Raw genomic sequence first — 13,758 nt, forward strand, 5'->3', positions numbered from 1 at the left:
ATTTCTTTTAAGAGCCAACGCATGCGCTCGAATCTTGCCACATCAAGAAATGTTTATTGTTTATGGTTAATCAAATTACTTAAAAAACACAAAAACTTAGTGCTTAGTCTAGGGATCGTCGCTGCGCTCATAAATTTGTATATAGGATTCAGTTAGGGTTATCATTTGTGGTAAAATTTCCGTCACGTGCAAATCCTGCATTTCATACCACTGGCCATTCGCCTTGTGCAGTATGTGGGCACGATAGGTGCCCTTTTTGGGATCACCATCGTGGACAATATTCGCCACTAGATTGTATTTGGTGTTTTTAACGTTTTTGTCACGCTGCCGCATTCCCAGAATGTCTCCAAAGTCAACGTTTCTGCAATAGAAATGGAAAGTGAGTTAGTTTCAATCGGAGAGTCATTTCGTTTTGGAATGTTTACACTCACTTAATGGGAAAATTAACAATTGTGGGATTCTTTTCCAGAAAGAATGTGTTTTTTGTGAATCTTTTGATATATAAAATTATGAATTGAGGTAATCGTGTGATCTCAAAACGTTTCATAAAGTTATCCTTGTAGGTTTTATACTCCTTTTCGGCGCTGCCATTGAATTTTCCAAGCAATTGATAAAGATTCACCTGTGGAATGATGTTCTCACGGAATTCATCGGTGAACAGAGGCGGTGGCGGCAAATCGCAGGTTAAATAAATGAAATTTGTTTGCTCTACTTTATCCTTATACTCATCAGTGGCCAAAAGTTGTTGCTTGGCCGTATCATCCAATTCGACGGGCGGAATTTTTCGTGAATAAATTTGCATTTCACCCAAAAAGATCTTGTACAAAATTGAGGACTTTGGCTGCTTATTACCTTTAAGAGCACGATGAAGGGTGTTGAGGAACCAGGAAAGGAAGTCTATGGGATCGCCTTGTTCGGTGATTTGAAAACGTTTACTCGACCATAGGACGACCGCCTGTAGCATTTCGTGCGGCGAGACGTGTGATTTAAAATTACGGGGATTCCACATTTTACGCATCAATTCACCAAACCGTTGGACCAGTGTGAACATGGAGTCGCCCGGCGGCCGTTTGATATGAGCATAATTGTGCTCACGCAAGAAGTAGTCTCTTAGCGGACCCACATGGGACAAGGCATGGAGCACAACATTACAATAGTCGTTGGCCTTTATGTTATTTAAACCCACGACGCCAGGCAAATAGAGCACTCCGTCTACAGTACGTGAATGCTTGGGCCGAATGAGATCTAAATTTGCAATCTCCTGTTTGGTGAACGTAGGATTCAGTACATACTTAATGTCATCCAATGAGGAGTCTATGATCTCATAGTTATCCGGCAAACAATAGAAACGCAGAGTATGCAGATTGAGGAACACATGATGGGCCTCGCCAACAGAATGCGTATAGGCATGGGTATTATTACCGCGTCCCTGGAAATATTTGCCACAGACCAAACAGGCATAAACGTTTATACGAGTCAGCGATATAGAGCAGAGTTTCTCAAAATCAAAGTCCAACAAATTCCGATTAATGGTGTCAAGGTAAGGACAAACCCTGTACTTGGGATTGAAAGCGGAAGGTGTCTCTATATAAAGATTCCAAACATTATAAGAAAAGCGAGTTGTTTTTTAGAGTTTGCACTAACCATCAACATCCTCATCCAAAAGTTTCAGCTTCGTCTTTGCCGGCTTCTGTTCGAGTTTAACGCGTTTAACTGTAATTGAAGCAGTTTTAATTGAGAATATCTTGGTCAATAGATTATGTTTACCTGTGGGCTCTGTTTCCGACATTATCAGAATTCAATTAAATCGTTTATTTTCTAAAATAGGTATTAACTAAATCAAAATATAAACAATATTTTTGATTGCCTTTGAATTAGAGAAGGGAGTTCTCTCACATGAAAGAACTATCGAAATCGTGTAGTGTTGGGAAATGTCATAATAACTCGATTTCCAACACCAACAGAAACAGTAAACATTCGCCAGGAAAATTGCAACAATCCCCAAAACTAACAAAGTCCAGGAGAGCCTCATGAAGGAATGCGTTTAATTCATTGCAAAACACATTGATAGCAGCTAATCAGGCACTATGACGTCACGTAACTTAACCGAGGTGTTTGTCATAATGCGCAACAATGCGAGCAAAAATCGAAATCATTATGATGATAGAGTGAGTAACAAGTAGACATGTAGATATTTGTAAGCCTTTTAAACTAAGCATATGGCAAACTAATTAACATTTTGCAGCGTGGTAGCGATGCTGAGCGCCTCTTAAAACATTCCGTGCGTGAGGCCGAAGAGGGTCTAGAAATGCAGGATGACTATGCATCACCTCCAATTTGGCTGGACAGATTTGAGGAGGCTCAATATACCATGTCCAAGTACGTTGCGCCTTAGGTGATTGTCATGTGTACTTCATTTTTATGGTTTTTTATTTACAGAATCAAACCAAAGCTGGATGAGTTGGGTTCTCTGCATGCTAGACATTTGCTGCGACCCACTTTTGATGACCAGCAGGACGATGAGTGCGACATTGAAGTGCTTAGTCAAATGGTTTCCAAGCTGATTACCTCCACCCATAGGCATATACAATGTGTGCGCTCTAGTTTGGGAGTGGGAACGAAAACGGAACAGCGATTGACTGCAAATGCGGTTCAATGTGCCCTGCTGCAGCTTCAAGAACTAACCTTTAAGTTTCGTAGCAGTCAAAACGCGTATCTGTTGCAGCTCAACTCGCGGGAGGAGCGTTCCCAAAAATATTTCGATAATGGCGAATTCACGAATGTGGAACTAGGTGGATTTGAGGGCGGCGATACGAATTTCGTCGATTCCTTCGACAATTTCCTGCAGCCTTTGGATGGCATGGATGCGGCGAGTGGGTCCAAAACCAATGCATATCTATTCGAGGAGGAAAATGACCAAGATATTGATGATCATTTTAAAAAGCCGATTACCAATCGTCTTACCCAACAGCAATTGCTGCTCTTCGAAGAGGAAAACACAAAGCAAGCCCAATATCGTGAGGAAGAGGTTACTAAAATAGTGAAATCTATTTACGATCTAAATGACATCTTTAAGGATCTGGGTCATATGGTACAAGAACAAGGCACGGTTCTTGATCGAATCGATTACAATGTGGAACAAACACAGACTCGTGTGTCTGAGGGTCTGCGTCAGCTACACAAGGCCGAAATGTATCAGCGAAAGAATCGCAAAATGTGCATCATTTTGGTTCTGGCTGCTGTTACTTTTATAATGCTATTGCTCCTGATCATCACAAAGCTTTAAAACAAACCCCCCTCGTCTTTGTCCTATATGTGTCTATAATGTATAAAATGTACCTATTAAATATGTATCTCTTATGTTGTATTTATTTATTACGAATGTTAACTATAATTAAATAATTCAGTCATAAAATAACTCAACACGAAATTCTCGAGAATTGTTCCAGACTTACACAGAGGACAGGAGGCCCAATAAAACCCTGGCTTTAAATGGTTACCATCTAAAAAACTTGTACTTGAAAGTTTTAAAGAAAGACCATTCAATATGCACCCAATTAAATTAGTTAGTTGTCGGCAGGGTTTTCAATTGTAAATAGGTGTATTATTATTATTGGTTTAAGTTTATTAACACTAGATTTATATAATTAAAAAAAACACTCCTACAACTAGCATCCATACCCCGAGCCACAGTCTGTGTGTGGGGATCGTTTGCCAGATCTATCACAGAGCACAATCATGCGTTACATGCGCTCAGAGAGGCGTGTGGCCACCGATCGCAAATTGCCATACACCTTGCTGGGTGGTGAGCCAAGAATCAGATTACATATGGCACGACGGGCCAACTGAATATTTTGATAGCTGCCTAGTATGTGAATCTTTGTGTCGGCCAAAACTATGCGGGTTTTGGTCACGTTTTCAATGGTGAATTTTGTACGACCACCCTTGCCTGCCAGACGACCAATAGCGCGAGATTGATGGTCACCACGTAATGTCTTCACATCCTTAATTTCAAAAGTCTCAATGAATAGGTCCTCGAGACGCAACAAAGCTAACGCATCGTCCACCTCAAAACCGCATAAAAAGGCTTTGACAAAGTCAGCACCCTTCTGCAGATTTGAAATATCCGGTGTCTCGGGGCCAATCCGCAACTCCACCTGGCGGGCCTTCATGTTAAAACGAATCTGTAGCTTCATGTGTTCCACAACAGGTGTGAAGATCTTCATCCAATGTTCCTTTAGGGACGAGTATCTGTGTGGTGGGACTGAGACCTTTCGGATCTCGCTGCGTATGCGCTTGGCGCGATTTGGACCAGAATTTGTAGAACTGGTGGGCACTAAAAGTTCAGCTGCAGCTCCGTTGTCGTCGCCGTCTACTTGCATTTCATTGTCCCGGTTCGCACTGCGTTTGACTGCCTTTTTGACCTCGGGGACAAAGGCATCTGGTTTGATGTTGTCGGTTTCCATTTTTAGCGGTTATTGTGTTGTTTTGTTTTGTTTTGTAGACCACTTTTTGTGAAATTGCGTACTGAGTCTCACTTTTAAGCCCCACGTGCTGAATTGTTTTCAGGGCTGCCAACTACACATCCGTCAACACGGTGGCAACCCTATTACTTACCATGACTGTACGGTCGCACTATTAAACGCTAAAAAACCACTATTTTCCCCCTATTTTAATGGTCGCTCCTTGTTTGCTTTTAATAGTCGTTTGCCGTGTTATTTTTTAAAACAATTTTGAATTAGTTTAGAAACATCCTAGCAAAATGGCCGCAGGTCCCATAGCTGAACGTAATCAAGGTAAGTAGGGGTTCCTATGGAGCAGACAAGATGTTCCCAAATATATTTATTCGTGGTTACATTTCTCCCCGGCAGATGCGACAATTTATGCCGGCGGATTGGATGATAAAGTGTCAGAGACTCTGCTCTGGGAGCTGTTCGTCCAGGCAGGACCAGTGGGTAAGATCCGTGTATGATCCCTTCGAATGCTTGAACAACTTTCTAATATTCCAAATTTTTTAGTTAACGTTCACATGCCGAAAGATCGTGTCACACAAATGCATCAGGGTTATGGCTTCGTGGAGTTTCTCAGCGAGGAAGATGCAGACTATGCCATCAAGATTATGAACATGATCAAGCTGTATGGCAAACCGATTAGGGTCAATAAAGCTTCGGCCCATCAAAAGAATTTGGATGTAGGCGCCAACATTTTTATTGGCAACCTAGATGTGGAAGTCGATGAGAAACTGCTTTATGACACTTTCTCCGCATTTGGAGTGATATTGCAGACACCAAAGCTTATGCGTGATCCGGAAACTGGCAAGTCCAAGGGATTTGCTTTCATAAATTTCGCTAGCTTTGAAGCTAGTGACGCAGCAATGGATGCCATGAATGGTCAATATCTTTGCAACCGTCCCATCTCAGTATCATATGCCTTCAAAAAAGACCACAAGGGTGAGAGGCATGGATCAGCAGCTGAGCGACTGTTGGCTGCCCAAAATCCCTCAGCTCATGCGGATCGCCCGCATCAACTGTTCGCAGATGCTCCCGTACAGAATATGATGCCGGTGATGCCTGGACAAATGATGCCACCACCAATGATGCCACCGCCGCCGCCAGTGGTGCCTGTGGCATCCAATAATATGAATATGATAGCGCCACCGCCACCTGTGCCGCAGCCGTCACCATTTCCAGCGACAATACCACCTCCTCCGCTGCCGCCGATGGCAGGTGGACAGCCGCCGTTGCCACCAGCCATGGGCATACCGCCGCCGCCACGCATGATGCAGGCAAATGCTTGGGCACCACCTGGCATGCCTGCGCCGCCGCCACGTCCTCCGCCAACGAATTGGCGTCCGCCTCCTGTACCATTTGCACCGACTCCATTTGCCAGACCCTACCAACCCGACAGCTACCAGTACTAAGTCAGTTCATCTGTAGTTAAAGTAAAGTAATAAATTCTAAGATCGACAAATTGTGTACAAATTTTGTACTTTTCTAGCTAAATGGCTTCATAGTTTTCCTTTTCAAAAATATTCAAATAATCGCCGATCATTAAAATATACATATATGTATGTACATAACGCTTGTCCGTCTGTTTATGAGACATTGAAATAATGTCACTTTTATATTTATATTTTCTCTATTGAGATATCTCAAATTATAGATTCAAATTATTTGATAAATTTGTCCTTTATATTTTTTTTTACTTACATTCGAGTTCACACACAGTCTCAAGAGCCTGTAAGGATGCAGAATACAGTTTTTAGTTATATATATATATATATATATATATATATAGGCACAATAAATTTTTGTAATAAACAAATCGAATGACTTTTTGACATTTGCTCAGTTTATTGCTTAAGGACTAGTTCATACATATTTACTAATTGTAAGTAGTATACGCATATATTTATATACATACATATAGAAAAAGAAAAAAAAAAAGAGAAGATGTACAATTAATGTAGCGCTTTCGATTTCGAATTGAATCCGTGAGGTTAACGTTGGGATCGGTGTGGTCAATTTTAATGCTCCTCCAAAGACAGGCCGTGCTCATGTATTTGCTCATGGATGCAAGTCTCATAGGCATGGGCAGCATCGCAACTGCAAATGAAATAATTCATTGATGGATGGTCATAGTGAAAACTTGTTATTTGCTTACTGATCCTCAGGCACTTCAATTTCATCACACTTGTCTACGATTTCTGCAACTGAGGCAGATGTCTCCTCATTGTCTTTGCTCATTATCTTAACCAATTCCAAAGCCTTCTCTTTATTCAATTTGCCGGCATCATCCATCTACGGAAAGTAAATTATAGAAATTGAAAAGATGTATGTACTTCATTTCATCAATGGAACTTACAATTTCAAATTTCTTCATGATGCATGATCTTAGGCATTTGGCCTCATGAGTCTCGCCTAACTCATGCTTCATCAATTGGGCCACATCCTCTAAAGAAATTTTTAATTACTGTCATATGAAAATGTTTGATAAAGGCCTACTAACCATCTGTGGCTCCCGTTTCCTCTTTACACTCGTGGGCCACTTCAGTGGCATGCTCCTTGGTGATCTCTTCATGTGGCTTGGCGGCTACGATAGCCAGGAGGAAAGCTAGACAAACTATACGCAACATGTTGACTGTGAGAGAAACAAATACTAAATTCGATATGAGTGTTCCATGTCGTTCAGCATTTATAGGAAAAATTCTCAATCATCATCAAAATCAGCAGCAGCAGCGTCTCCAACTTAATCTCAATCTCTCTCAAGCAATTATTTGCAATTATATTGACATGGGAACTTAGTTGAACTATATGAGCAGCACATGACACTCTTGATCTGGACAAGATCCGGTGTCAGCGGAGATGCCCCCACTGGGCCACGTGAGAAAAATTTCGGTCTGAGCCGACTATTCATAGGAGGATGAGGCCGAGTGTCAAACACAAATCAGCAATTAACCATTTAATTACTAACTGACATGGAATGAAATGCAAAATGGAAAATCTGAAATGCAATTAAATCGATCAAAAATGAGAGGAAAATAAACTTAATCTACATATGTATATGGAATCACAACAGCTAGAAGACATCTTATGATGATGATGATGATGATGATGATGATGACTGAATTTGCTTCACAGTCAATCTGCGTGACTAGTGGAAATGGCAATGACTAATTCCAAGTTTAAGATGAACTTGGAATTGTTCTTGAACTTGGAAATTTTCTTTCTCTTTTTGCTTAAGTCAGCGAAAAGTTTTCGAAGTTTGTTTAAAAGGTCAGCCGCATATGCAGATAGTGCCAAGAATATATAAAAGCTGGAGAAGATTGACAGTTGGTATCAAAATCAGTCAGCCATGATGGAATTGGAGGCTCAAAAGAAAATTACTCTGTGTCTGAGTTTGCTTTGCTTGTTTGCTCTTCAGGTGAAGGCCCAAACCAAGATAAAGCCAAAAACTCTGGATGTAAGGCAGCCATTGGATTTGACCAGTTTGTTGGGCGGTGGAGGGCGAGGATCTCAGCCCATTTGGACTTTGATGGATCAAAATTTACCCCAGATTCAACAAATGGTGGATACATCAAAATCCGAGTGTTTGAAACAATTGAAAATGCCCAAGCAACAGCGACCCTTGATGAGGGAGACACGACCCACTGAGCAGGAGAAATGTCTGTTGGAGTGTGTTTTGAAAAAAATTAAAATTGTGAGTTTTGGAAACTTGAATATATGTAGGTTTCTTTTTCCATACCTAGCAATTCATTGCATTCATTTTCAGATGGATGGCAACAACAAATTGAGTCTGCCCCAGGTGGAGAAGCTTACCAGTTTGGTAACCAACAATAATAAGGTGGCTATTGCTTTAAGCTGCAGCCTGGCCCAGAACTGCAATCGTCTGATAACGACCAAATCGCCCTGTGAGGCAGCGCATCAGATTAATCAATGTATTAGTCGCCAGTTGGAGAGCAATAGAGTTAAACTAAAGTGGTAAAAGACACCTCACATACACACACACACGCACAATACAACAAGGGATAAACTCAGATTCTTTTGGATTTTTATTATTGGCGCTGTTCAGGAACCACAACCCCATAATCATAACGAGCTACAAGTTAAATGTGTGTATATAAAAGACAAAAAAGAAAAAGAAAAAAAAAAACAAAAAAAAAAAGAAAGAAAAATAATCCCGAAAAGTTTGAAAATGTTTCTATGTACATGTGTACATTAATCCTCCTTGATTTCGGGTATTTTGAAGGATGCCTCGCGCATATCGCGTAGCATGCACATGGCTATTCCATGGGCTATCTCGCATCTGTGGAAAACATAGAGGAGACATCGTAATTGAATTGGACTTAGTCGTCACACTCACCTGTCGGTGTTGCCGTTCATGATCTCATTGCACTTGTCGACTATGCGACGAGAGTCATCCTCCTTGTCGGGAAACATCATATTCATCATTTCAACTGTCTTATCTCCATTGAATTTCATTTCACCCTCGGGCATGAGTTCGAATTGTCGCAATAGACAGGCACGGAAACATTTCGTCTCGTGCTTGACATCCTCTTTGTTCAGCACCATGTCAACAATGTGCTCCCTCTCTGGCTTGGGATCACAACCATCGCCAAAGGGTTCAATCATCTCAACCACATCACTAACCGACATCGACATGGTCTCCTCCTCCTCTTCATCGGCTCTGGCACCAGGCATGGCTATAGTTAACCAAATGGCCGCAAAGGCCACCACCGCTACGGTGCAGGACAGTGTCATCCGGGATTGTTTGGTTCTGGTCATCTTTTAGTGACTTCGGACTGCTATGGAATGCTGAATGAGCCATCGAGGGCTTTGCTGTTTTATATATAGTCATATGTTTAACATGTATCCGGAACAAGTTAATCGTTTAGAGATTGTCGCTTGTAGATCTTACCAAAGCGTTGACATGCAATTGGAAAGTTTTGTCCAGTATGGCCACCAATCAGAATGCTCCACACAAAATTGATATTGCACACAGTTTAGAACTAAATTTTATTGGACTTTATACTCTACAAATACAAGTACATATGTAAAAATGTACATATGTATGTATGTATGAAGGACGTGGCTAGGGTTACGAATACGATTAGGGGTACCATTTCCCATTCCTCTCTCTCATTCTCGCGATTGCTAACTCTTTCTCTCTCATGTTCGCTTAGGGAAAGAAAAAGATTTTAATGTTGTTCTTAAAGCAGGTCAATAGAGCATGGGCCGCATCACAATTTCCCGAATTCTTAATGCCATTGGTGGCATCCTTACAAGCTTGAGCTCCTGCCCGGTAGTCCGTCTTATGGCCATCCGGAATTAAAATTTCCACCTGCTTCAATGTGGACTCCATTTGATATTTTCCCTTTTTAATCTGTCAATAGATCCGAAGTAGATTGGTGGGCATACAAACATATTTAGACATAATTTTCTAATCCTGGTTGATACCTACCGCCTGCATCATCTCGAGTATACAATTGATATAGCAATTGGCATCCTTGTTATTGGGTAGTTGGCCATTCTTAATATCATTGGCTATGTCCTCCGTGACTTTGGGATATTTGGGTAAACAGACATCACGCATCAGTTTACCAGCTGCCTGCATTTGCTCCTCTGTGGCCTAGAAAAGGGAAATAAATTTGTAAAAAACTCGAATTTCTATTCATTTCGAACTCAACTCCTGCGTGAACTTGGGATAAGTCGGCCACAAAAATGGTTAGATTTATAATCACTGCCACCACTATATTCCATGTGTACTTCATATTGTCGCAGGTCTATATGATCTTCATAGTTTGCTTTTTATACTCATGCAAATGATGTGAGATGCGTACATGGAATTTGATTGGGAGTGGAAAGGTGGATCTAATGGCATAGCATTTGTCCGGCCTAAGTGGCTAAGTGGGCAGTAGATGATAGTAGGTATAGTCGGTGGTCGGTGGTCGGTGGTCGGTGGTTCGGTTGTCGGTAGTCGGTAGGGTAGGTGTAGGGGCGAATCATCATCATATTCACATGACATTCGTATCCATATTGATTATTCAAATACCAATTCTGCTTCTCGATCTCTGCATTCGATATCTAACATATAATTTTCTCTCACTCTAATTGACAGTTTTGAATAATATCCACACGCAAGGTACTCCACTCCACTCCCAATGGGATTCATCATACATTTGTATATCAAGATATCAATGGCGTTAACCTAGACTGGTGTAAAGCAATGGGCAATACAATTATTTAATTCAAGTGCTATTATCTGTTGTCAAGCATCTTGTCATGTCATAATAAAGCATGCCCTGGCTACCTACTCAATAGGTGAACTCCATATTCATATACAATTCACGTTCAAACAGCAAAACTAATATACAAATCTAGAAAGTAGTTATTTACTGTTTCATTAATACATATTATTGGCCCAATCATCATTCAAGATGTCCGAACAATTCAACTTCAACAAGATCTTCAATAGCAACACTTTGCGTGGCCGCGCCAATGTAGGATTCCATTAACCATCATAATTGTAATTATTATTATTTTCTTCCTCTTCAGGTAGCCAAGGCCACTTTTGCCTCAGTGGGTTTGATCTATGTCCTGGTTAAGATGCAGCGTCGCAGTGCCAAACGTCGTGAAGCCAAACTTTATTGCAAGGGATGCCAAAAGAAGCTAATGATGAATATGTAGTATTGGCCAATTGGCAGCAAATCTTGGATGGCAATGCTCGTCGGAGGCCCTCCTTCCCCCTCTTATCCACCAATCCATTTTGTTAAAATCTCTTGTAAATCGTCAAAAAATATAAATGTCCAATTTCAATGATTAAACAAATAAGTGATCACATTGACCACTTTATATAGCAAAATGTTGTGTCTTCTATAAAATTTAACAAATCCTAATCCTGGGCTTAATGCCTTGCGATACAATTAATATACAATTCTGTTTAAAAATTCTGCACAAAATTAAGTCTTTTACATTGTAAGAGAAGGTGGTCAGGATTGGAAACCATTCAGTTTTGAAGAGGAATTTAGATCATTATCGCTTATCTTTCGAAAGTTTAAAGGAGAGTAAATCGTTTATGATTTAAATAAACTTACTTATTTGAAAACTTTAAAAATTAGGACATTTTATAATAAATTTTAAATTTAGTCGGACTTGGGACTTGTCCACAATTCAACATGGGACAGATAAAAGGATGTGTTGATGTGAAAGGATTAAACTATGTAATCCTAATTACTGTTTTATATGAAGAGATAGAGAAACCGGATAGAAGAGCATTTCTTGGGTCGACTATAGCTCTTTCTGTCAAATCTTTTTATTTTATAAAGTTTAAAACCTGAATCTTTGATGAAGCTACGAACAGTCCCAAGCTTAAGAACCAACAGTGCCCGCCCCTTTACCACCCACAATCACATCGTTCAGGTAAAAATGTTTTTGTTATTTTGTCACCAGCAAACCGCTTAATATTTCTATAAAGTATCCACATCGATCTATAGTGGCTTAATATAAGATATTCCCTTTTTCGTTTGGATGTCTTGTCAGAAAAGTTTTTGTAGTAGGCCCTTGCTTTTGACCTCATCGAGATTAACAATATTGATTCGATCTGGCCAAGACCCAAGCTCTCTAGGGCTCTCACATACTTACAATAAACACAAATCTCTCTATCTGTAGCCGGTGGTCGGAAGTAGGTGGACATATTGACGAGTTTTGGAAATGGCTGAGGGTTTCAAGAAACACTTTAATAGCTCCACAATCCGAGGTCGAGCCAATGTAAGCATCCAAACGTTTTTGACTTCAATTTTGTGCACTTTTTTAACTGTTTTTTTTTCCAGGTTGCCAAAGCCACATATGGAACATTTGCCCTCATATATTTGATTTACCGTGTGCGCCGAGGATCTGGCAAGACTCCGCCGACAGACGAAGAGCGAAGATCAGAATCCAGCTGCAACTGTGACAAGCCGCGAGAACCCATTGAACCTGATTCTGGTGTATTTGAGGCTGATCCGGAATGTGCAGCGTGTCGGGAACGAGCAGAGAGGGCAATGACCGAGTATGATCAGGAGCAGCAGAGGCGCTCAGCCAAGGCACAAGAGGAGGAAGAGCATGAAGGCTGTAATGGACATTCTAATCCACCACCGCCTCCGCCGCCATCGGAGTCTCCACCACCACCACCGTCGTCCGGAGAAGCCGAAGGCGGGACGCCACGTCGCAAATGCCCCTGCTCTGAACGGAAACACGAGAGTCCCGTAAGTGCCAGTCAGACACGTGCCCGCTTCCAGCATCCGCAACCGCAGCATCAATATGCCACCTCCGATATACAGCAAGCCCGTCCAGTCAGCGCTCTAATTGGTCAAGTTCACGAGGCTGTCTACCAGGCGCTACGTACTGTCGTCTCAGTCGTCATGAGTGGCGCATCGGTAGTCACTGGCAGCCATCCAGACCAGGATGAATCGTCGATTCGTGACGATGGTAGATGCACTAGCATCAACTACAAGAGTACTAAAATCAATCAAGACGATGATGATGGGCCAATTGGCAACGCTCGAATGGACGATAAAAGGCCAGAGGGAGAGAATGAAAAACATGGACAGGAGGAAGTCCTTTTGCCGCGACGTACAGCGCCTCGATCATGTACTGGACCCATCGGGCATGTTGATGGAACCGCAAAGCCTTCCACTCAATCAGAGCAATATCATCACTCCTTCAGTGATGGCTTTGCTGCAGACATGTATTTCGAGAATACCGATGAGTAAGTGAGAGTGGGAGAGATAGAGAGTAGTAAATCTTTTGGGTCAAAAGGTCACATACAAAATTTCAACAGTGTAATCAATAAAACGAAAGAAACGTCTACAAAATTTAATATTGAATTGAAATAAACAGAGGTTCATTATTTGCATTTTCTTTTTGTGTGTATATTTTTTTGACTTTCATTCTTAAATTATTTTTTGTTTCTTATTTGGTTTTTGCATTTATTTGTTTTCTCTTCTGGCGCTCTTGATTTGTTTTCTTTTCTTTTGTTTTTCTGATCTGATAACATTGTTAGCAATATCTTTTTGTTTTTCGTCATCGACTGCAATTGCGTTTACAGGGGATTATTAGCCCGATTGATGCCGATAGGGAATGAGGGCGAAAGGCGGTTAAACTACATATATTTATGTGTGTACGTGTGTGTGTTGTGAGTGTGTGGGTGTTGGACTTGAACTAACATTTATAATTATATATTAAATATGTATATGTATAATATATATGCATATATTTATAT

The 13,758-nt window shown here is 41.0% G+C and overlaps 10 protein-coding genes across 10 annotated transcripts; 5 read left to right on the top strand and 5 right to left on the bottom strand.

Moving 5' to 3' along the window:
- Position 1: 1 nt before the first annotated feature.
- On the bottom strand, positions 2 to 1,897 carry Usp39 (ubiquitin specific protease 39). The gene is made up of 4 exons (XM_068302892.1): positions 1,768 to 1,897; positions 1,645 to 1,713; positions 432 to 1,584; positions 2 to 361 (listed from the first exon to the last, which is right to left on the bottom strand). The coding sequence occupies exons 1-4, from the start codon at positions 1,787 to 1,789 to the stop codon at positions 109 to 111; spliced, it is 1,497 nt and encodes a 498-aa protein (XP_068158993.1). The 5' UTR covers positions 1,790 to 1,897; the 3' UTR covers positions 2 to 108.
- A 49-nt stretch (positions 1,898 to 1,946) lies between these two features.
- Positions 1,947 to 3,367, top strand: Syx16 (syntaxin 16). The gene is made up of 3 exons (XM_068302893.1): positions 1,947 to 2,168; positions 2,246 to 2,379; positions 2,440 to 3,367. The coding sequence occupies exons 1-3, from the start codon at positions 2,088 to 2,090 to the stop codon at positions 3,284 to 3,286; spliced, it is 1,062 nt and encodes a 353-aa protein (XP_068158994.1). The 5' UTR covers positions 1,947 to 2,087; the 3' UTR covers positions 3,287 to 3,367.
- A 215-nt stretch (positions 3,368 to 3,582) lies between these two features.
- Positions 3,583 to 4,587, bottom strand: l(1)G0004 (lethal (1) G0004). Its single transcript, XM_068302894.1, has one exon. It carries the CDS (start codon positions 4,464 to 4,466, stop codon positions 3,744 to 3,746), a length of 723 nt encoding a protein of 240 aa, XP_068158995.1. The 5' UTR covers positions 4,467 to 4,587; the 3' UTR covers positions 3,583 to 3,743.
- A 68-nt stretch (positions 4,588 to 4,655) lies between these two features.
- Positions 4,656 to 6,079, top strand: Spx (Spliceosomal protein on the X). The gene is made up of 3 exons (XM_068300315.1): positions 4,656 to 4,796; positions 4,872 to 4,955; positions 5,019 to 6,079. The coding sequence occupies exons 1-3, from the start codon at positions 4,763 to 4,765 to the stop codon at positions 5,918 to 5,920; spliced, it is 1,020 nt and encodes a 339-aa protein (XP_068156416.1). The 5' UTR covers positions 4,656 to 4,762; the 3' UTR covers positions 5,921 to 6,079.
- Positions 6,080 to 6,329: 250 nt separating this feature from the next.
- Positions 6,330 to 7,169, bottom strand: Obp19d (Odorant-binding protein 19d). Its single transcript, XM_068300327.1, has 4 exons — positions 7,009 to 7,169; positions 6,865 to 6,953; positions 6,664 to 6,800; positions 6,330 to 6,605 (listed from the first exon to the last, which is right to left on the bottom strand). The coding sequence occupies exons 1-4, from the start codon at positions 7,133 to 7,135 to the stop codon at positions 6,527 to 6,529; spliced, it is 432 nt and encodes a 143-aa protein (XP_068156428.1). The 5' UTR covers positions 7,136 to 7,169; the 3' UTR covers positions 6,330 to 6,526.
- A 651-nt stretch (positions 7,170 to 7,820) lies between these two features.
- On the top strand, positions 7,821 to 8,651 carry Obp19c (Odorant-binding protein 19c). Its single transcript, XM_068302643.1, has 2 exons — positions 7,821 to 8,199; positions 8,272 to 8,651. Exons 1-2 carry the CDS (start codon positions 7,855 to 7,857, stop codon positions 8,482 to 8,484), a joined length of 558 nt encoding a protein of 185 aa, XP_068158744.1. The 5' UTR covers positions 7,821 to 7,854; the 3' UTR covers positions 8,485 to 8,651.
- Obp19b (Odorant-binding protein 19b) lies at positions 8,534 to 9,327 on the bottom strand. Its single transcript, XM_068302645.1, has 2 exons — positions 8,863 to 9,327; positions 8,534 to 8,805 (listed from the first exon to the last, which is right to left on the bottom strand). Exons 1-2 carry the CDS (start codon positions 9,282 to 9,284, stop codon positions 8,718 to 8,720), a joined length of 510 nt encoding a protein of 169 aa, XP_068158746.1. The 5' UTR covers positions 9,285 to 9,327; the 3' UTR covers positions 8,534 to 8,717.
- A 158-nt stretch (positions 9,328 to 9,485) lies between these two features.
- Obp19a (Odorant-binding protein 19a) lies at positions 9,486 to 10,332 on the bottom strand. Its single transcript, XM_068302646.1, has 3 exons — positions 10,187 to 10,332; positions 9,961 to 10,128; positions 9,486 to 9,882 (listed from the first exon to the last, which is right to left on the bottom strand). The coding sequence occupies exons 1-3, from the start codon at positions 10,268 to 10,270 to the stop codon at positions 9,679 to 9,681; spliced, it is 456 nt and encodes a 151-aa protein (XP_068158747.1). The 5' UTR covers positions 10,271 to 10,332; the 3' UTR covers positions 9,486 to 9,678.
- A 486-nt stretch (positions 10,333 to 10,818) lies between these two features.
- LOC137587302 (ATP synthase membrane subunit K, mitochondrial) lies at positions 10,819 to 11,361 on the top strand. The gene is made up of 2 exons (XM_068303643.1): positions 10,819 to 10,999; positions 11,055 to 11,361. The coding sequence occupies exons 1-2, from the start codon at positions 10,937 to 10,939 to the stop codon at positions 11,184 to 11,186; spliced, it is 195 nt and encodes a 64-aa protein (XP_068159744.1). The 5' UTR covers positions 10,819 to 10,936; the 3' UTR covers positions 11,187 to 11,361.
- A 708-nt stretch (positions 11,362 to 12,069) lies between these two features.
- Positions 12,070 to 13,392, top strand: LOC137587400 (uncharacterized). Its single transcript, XM_068303804.1, has 2 exons — positions 12,070 to 12,266; positions 12,329 to 13,392. Exons 1-2 carry the CDS (start codon positions 12,210 to 12,212, stop codon positions 13,247 to 13,249), a joined length of 978 nt encoding a protein of 325 aa, XP_068159905.1. The 5' UTR covers positions 12,070 to 12,209; the 3' UTR covers positions 13,250 to 13,392.
- Positions 13,393 to 13,758: the final 366 nt, after the last annotated feature.

The sequence above is a fragment of the Drosophila tropicalis genome, unplaced genomic scaffold (assembly GCF_018151085.1).
Source record: "Drosophila tropicalis isolate 14030-0801.00 unplaced genomic scaffold, ASM1815108v1 contig_158, whole genome shotgun sequence".
NCBI classification, from domain to species: Eukaryota; Metazoa; Arthropoda; class Insecta; order Diptera; family Drosophilidae; genus Drosophila; species Drosophila tropicalis.

Bases quoted from the DNA above. Each gene is read 5' to 3' on its own strand.
- Obp19d (XM_068300327.1), bottom strand. From the start codon at position 7,135: ATGTTGCGTATAGTTTGTCTAGCTTTCCTCCTGGCTATCGTAGCCGCC. The intron at 6,954-7,008 runs GTTAGTAGGCCT...AAATTTCTTTAG, and splicing joins GGAAACGGGAGCCACAGATG to AGGATGTGGCCCAATTGATG. The intron at 6,606-6,663 runs GTAAGCAAATAA...TTTCATTTGCAG, and splicing joins ATTGAAGTGCCTGAGGATCA to TTGCGATGCTGCCCATGCCT.
- Syx16 (XM_068302893.1), top strand. From the start codon at position 2,088: ATGACGTCACGTAACTTAACCGAGGTGTTTGTCATAATGCGCAACAAT. The intron at 2,169-2,245 runs GTGAGTAACAAG...AACATTTTGCAG, and splicing joins GAAATCATTATGATGATAGA to CGTGGTAGCGATGCTGAGCG. The intron at 2,380-2,439 runs GTACGTTGCGCC...TTTTATTTACAG, and splicing joins GCTCAATATACCATGTCCAA to AATCAAACCAAAGCTGGATG.
- Spx (XM_068300315.1), top strand. From the start codon at position 4,763: ATGGCCGCAGGTCCCATAGCTGAACGTAATCAAG. The intron at 4,797-4,871 runs GTAAGTAGGGGT...TCTCCCCGGCAG, and splicing joins CATAGCTGAACGTAATCAAG to ATGCGACAATTTATGCCGGC. The intron at 4,956-5,018 runs GTAAGATCCGTG...CAAATTTTTTAG, and splicing joins CGTCCAGGCAGGACCAGTGG to TTAACGTTCACATGCCGAAA.
- Obp19a (XM_068302646.1), bottom strand. From the start codon at position 10,270: ATGAAGTACACATGGAATATAGTGGTGGCAGTGATTATAAATCTAACC. The intron at 10,129-10,186 runs GTTGAGTTCGAA...TCCCTTTTCTAG, and splicing joins TATCCCAAGTTCACGCAGGA to GCCACAGAGGAGCAAATGCA. The intron at 9,883-9,960 runs GTAGGTATCAAC...ATCTATTGACAG, and splicing joins TACTCGAGATGATGCAGGCG to ATTAAAAAGGGAAAATATCA.
- LOC137587400 (XM_068303804.1), top strand. From the start codon at position 12,210: ATGGCTGAGGGTTTCAAGAAACACTTTAATAGCTCCACAATCCGAGGT. The intron at 12,267-12,328 runs GTAAGCATCCAA...TTTTTTTTCCAG, and splicing joins CAATCCGAGGTCGAGCCAAT to GTTGCCAAAGCCACATATGG.
- Obp19b (XM_068302645.1), bottom strand. From the start codon at position 9,284: ATGACCAGAACCAAACAATCCCGGATGACACTGTCCTGCACCGTAGCG. The intron at 8,806-8,862 runs GTGAGTGTGACG...TGTTTTCCACAG, and splicing joins ATGAACGGCAACACCGACAG to ATGCGAGATAGCCCATGGAA.
- LOC137587302 (XM_068303643.1), top strand. From the start codon at position 10,937: ATGTCCGAACAATTCAACTTCAACAAGATCTTCAATAGCAACACTTTG. The intron at 11,000-11,054 runs GTAGGATTCCAT...CTTCCTCTTCAG, and splicing joins CTTTGCGTGGCCGCGCCAAT to GTAGCCAAGGCCACTTTTGC.
- Obp19c (XM_068302643.1), top strand. From the start codon at position 7,855: ATGATGGAATTGGAGGCTCAAAAGAAAATTACTCTGTGTCTGAGTTTG. The intron at 8,200-8,271 runs GTGAGTTTTGGA...ATTCATTTTCAG, and splicing joins TTTTGAAAAAAATTAAAATT to ATGGATGGCAACAACAAATT.
- Usp39 (XM_068302892.1), bottom strand. From the start codon at position 1,789: ATGTCGGAAACAGAGCCCACAG. The intron at 1,714-1,767 runs GTAAACATAATC...CTTCAATTACAG, and splicing joins GTCGGAAACAGAGCCCACAG to TTAAACGCGTTAAACTCGAA. The intron at 1,585-1,644 runs GTTAGTGCAAAC...ATCTTTATATAG, and splicing joins TTTGGATGAGGATGTTGATG to AGACACCTTCCGCTTTCAAT.